The sequence below is a fragment of the Monopterus albus genome, unplaced genomic scaffold, assembly GCF_001952655.1.
Source record: "Monopterus albus unplaced genomic scaffold, M_albus_1.0 scaffold277.1, whole genome shotgun sequence".
NCBI lineage: Eukaryota > Metazoa > Chordata > Actinopteri > Synbranchiformes > Synbranchidae > Monopterus > Monopterus albus.
In genome coordinates this window covers 954,935-958,311 of record NW_018128157.1, presented here as the reverse complement: position 1 = coordinate 958,311, position 3,377 = coordinate 954,935, and the positions used below count along the sequence as shown (strand labels likewise).

The 3,377-nt window shown below is 42.6% G+C and overlaps 1 protein-coding gene across 2 annotated transcripts in view; it reads right to left on the bottom strand.

Moving 5' to 3' along the window:
• tspan14 (tetraspanin 14) overlaps nucleotides 1-3,377 on the bottom strand; it is a 10,450-nt gene that overhangs the window by 3,355 nt on the left and 3,718 nt on the right. For both annotated transcript variants that reach the window (XM_020622322.1, XM_020622323.1), the window contains exons 3-8: nucleotides 2,521-2,571; nucleotides 2,169-2,315; nucleotides 1,901-2,071; nucleotides 1,205-1,330; nucleotides 1,040-1,090; nucleotides 846-959 (exon numbers count right to left, since the gene is read on the bottom strand). In XM_020622322.1, coding sequence (XP_020477978.1) covers nucleotides 846-959; nucleotides 1,040-1,090; nucleotides 1,205-1,330; nucleotides 1,901-2,071; nucleotides 2,169-2,315; nucleotides 2,521-2,571 — 660 coding nt within the window. The remainder of the gene's footprint in view (nucleotides 1-845; nucleotides 960-1,039; nucleotides 1,091-1,204; nucleotides 1,331-1,900; nucleotides 2,072-2,168; nucleotides 2,316-2,520; nucleotides 2,572-3,377) is intronic.

Sequence of the window (3,377 nt, the reverse complement as noted above, 5' to 3'; positions counted from 1 at the left end):
CATGGTGCTCACTCTCACTTCAACAGTCAGGAGCACACCAAACTAAATGTCTGAGGTTCAGATAGGGCAAGCCTCATTCAAAATGCTGAGTAATGATCTACTAATTATGTGCACCTGGTGTGATATACCTGTGTGTGATTTGAGCCATTTTAAGAGGGCATACATGTGAGGGTGTGCTATCTTTTTCCTCAGTTAGAATAGGCATTTTTGTAGAATTACATTTACAGATCTTGAAAAGACTTTTCTTCAGTTTTAATTGTTTACTTGTATTACTTTAATCTCTCTGTATTGTTAAAATTGAGATAAAATAACCATATATTAAAAAATGTTACAAAATACACATGCTTTCAAAGGGTGTCCTAATTTTTTCACATGACTGTACATCTGGTTCAGAGCTCAGTAGTCTGCCGGTGAGGATGCCGTTGTTCCAGCCGCACATTACATCCTGTGCTTCACTTAACGTCACCACGTATTGTTTTTCCTGAATATCCTTCAGACTAATGATGATACCAGGATTCATTTCAAATGCCAGCGGTAGGTTTTCAGGGTCAAGCAATCGTATTATGAGGGTCACACTGTCCTGGGAATATTGCTTTTATGGCCTTAAAGGGAAACTGAGTTGCCCCTTGGTGGAGGAGAGGTCTGCATCTCTGAGTGTCGTCTAGGTGACTAAACCCAGAGTTTTCAAAATAAATGTTGCCATTGATCTTATTTTATCAAATCTTTATATTAGAAATGTTTTTTTCTGAAATTAAGACCTTATTTAAGATGTAAACATTTTAAAGTTACAGTACAAAATGTGTACAGATGCAGTAGCAGTACTGCAGTAGAGAGAATATTTGTACCTGTAGCAGAGAGACAACAATGAAGACAATGGCCACAGTGTAGAGATTTCCGGGTAACCAGTCCTCCAAAGCTGTGATACACCCTTTAACGTAGATATGATTACTCCACTCCCCCTGTACGGGAACATTACAGAACATTACAGAACATGCTCCTGTGAGAATGTTAACATGTTGTTAGAACGTTGTGATCTCACCTCCGGTCGTTTTCTCACATCGTAGCCACACTGAGTGTTCACCACCGAATCCTGAAATGCAAACTGAACTTTAGGAGGAACCAGTTTTAACATAAACAGATTTGTATTTTTTATATGCAACCCTGGCAATTAGTATCATGTACTGATCCACAGTGATACACTCACAGCAGGATCAGTGATGCAGCAGGAAAAAGGAACTCCGCACTTTTCTCTACTGCGATGAGTCTCATTACAGCTGAAGTAAATGTTCTGATCCCAATCGTCGGGTTGCTGAGCACCACAGCAGTGGTTCTATTTAAAGAGAAAGACACTTCATCCATCGGAGCAAGAACCTAAAGGTGTAGCTTGAAGTTGAACTAAAGGCAGGACTCTACGGTGCAAGCAGTTCACTTGCATACTGTATGTAAGTGAAAATCTGTGTACGTAAATGTGAAAAAATATTCAGCAATACACTGCAGCGACGTACTCCAAGTTCCTAGTTTGTAAAGACTGAGAACATATCTGTACTCCAAGAGATCTCTGCTCCGCATCTGTTGGTGTCTCACCAAGGGCGGGGCTCAGCTCCTCCACACAGTGTGGACAGCAGCTTAGAGGCTGCAGAGAACACGACACCAGACGCTTCACTCTACGTGAACAAGCTCCTTCCGAGTTTTGCTGAAATTCCCCCAGACCTTTAATTTCTTTGTTGTTGCATAGTTCAGTGATTATTCAGTGATTTTGTTGGGTTTTCCTCTATAATAATAGCACGGCCTACTTTGTAAAGGGTCCTGAGATGACTTTGTATAGTGCCAAATCACAACAAAATAAAACTGAATTTGAATTAACAGTAGAAACAACAGTAACAACAGTGGACACAGTTACCATCCTCTGCAGAGAGTCGATGAGGTTCTGCAGGTCGATGTCCTCTCTGTATGCTTTCACATTTGCCAGGAACAACTTATTGATCCAATCTCTGACCTGACTCTGAAAAACCACCGCCAGAACTGCCGCTGTCAGCTCCAAGAAGAAGATGAATCCGATTAGGCCTGAAAACTGATGCATAAAAGACAAAAATGATTTTAAACAAAGAAATTTTACAGCAAGCTGTTTTAAATATATAAAGTTTAGCGGTCAGAAACTGTTAACATACAAACTTAAGCAGACAGATGTTTTCTCTCAGAGCTCCCACACAGCCTGCAAAGCCCAGGATGAAGGTGACTCCACCAACCACCAGGACCAACCAGACCGGGTCAAAACCACGCAGCCGGGTCACCTGGGTCAGGTCCGACAGGATTCCCTGTGAACCACAACAGACCAGAACATGACAGTCAGACCAGTAAAACAGTAAAGAAACAGACCAGTACAAAGAGCATCCCTTTCAGATATTAATATAATGCATTGATAATTGTTATATGTTGCCAAGAAACTGTTCTTTATGAGAGATTCTGTTTAATTCAGATTGAGGTCAATATGGTGGATTCTGACTGTGAGCACTGAGTTACCTTTTCACTCCACGCCCAAAAACCAGCCGCAATAAAAGCAACTCCAGCCAGCTGCAACATAAACACATAAACTAGCAATTAGACAGATCCATCACAACCTCATTCATACATACATACATACATACATACATACATACAATATACACACACACACACACACACACACACACACACATATATATATTAAAAAAAAATCTCCACTTGCCCCCACTTTGAGGCGGTCTTGTATTCCTTCTTTCAAGCTCAGGTCCTCTACCAGAGGCCTGGGAGCTTGAGGGTCCTGTGCAGTATCTTAGCTGTTCCTAGGACTGTACTCTTCTGGACAGAGATCTCAGATGTTGTTCCTGGGATCTGTTGGAGCCACTCTCCCAGTTTGGGGGTCATGGCCCCCAATGTTCCTATTACCACGGGGACCACTTGTGCCTTCACCTTCCACATCTTTTCTAGCTCTTCTTTCAGCCCTTGGTATTTCTCAAGCTTCTCGTGTTCCTTCTTCCTGATGTTGCTATCGCTTGGGATTGCTACATCTATCACTACGGCCTTCTTCCTCTGTTTGTCCACCACTACTATGTCCGGTTGGTTGGCCATTACCAGTTTGTCAGTTTGTATCTGGAAGTCCCACAGGATCTTAGCTTGGTCATTCTCAACCACCTTTGGAGGTGTATCCCATTTTGACTTTGGGACTTCCAGCCTGTACTTGGCACAGATGTTTCTGTACACTATGCCAGCCACTTAGTTATGGCGTTCCATGTATGCCCTGCCTGCTAGGATCTTGCACCCCACTGTTATATGCTGGATTGTCTCAGGGGCATCTTTGCACAGCCTGCACCTGGGGTCCTGTCTGGTATGGTAGACCC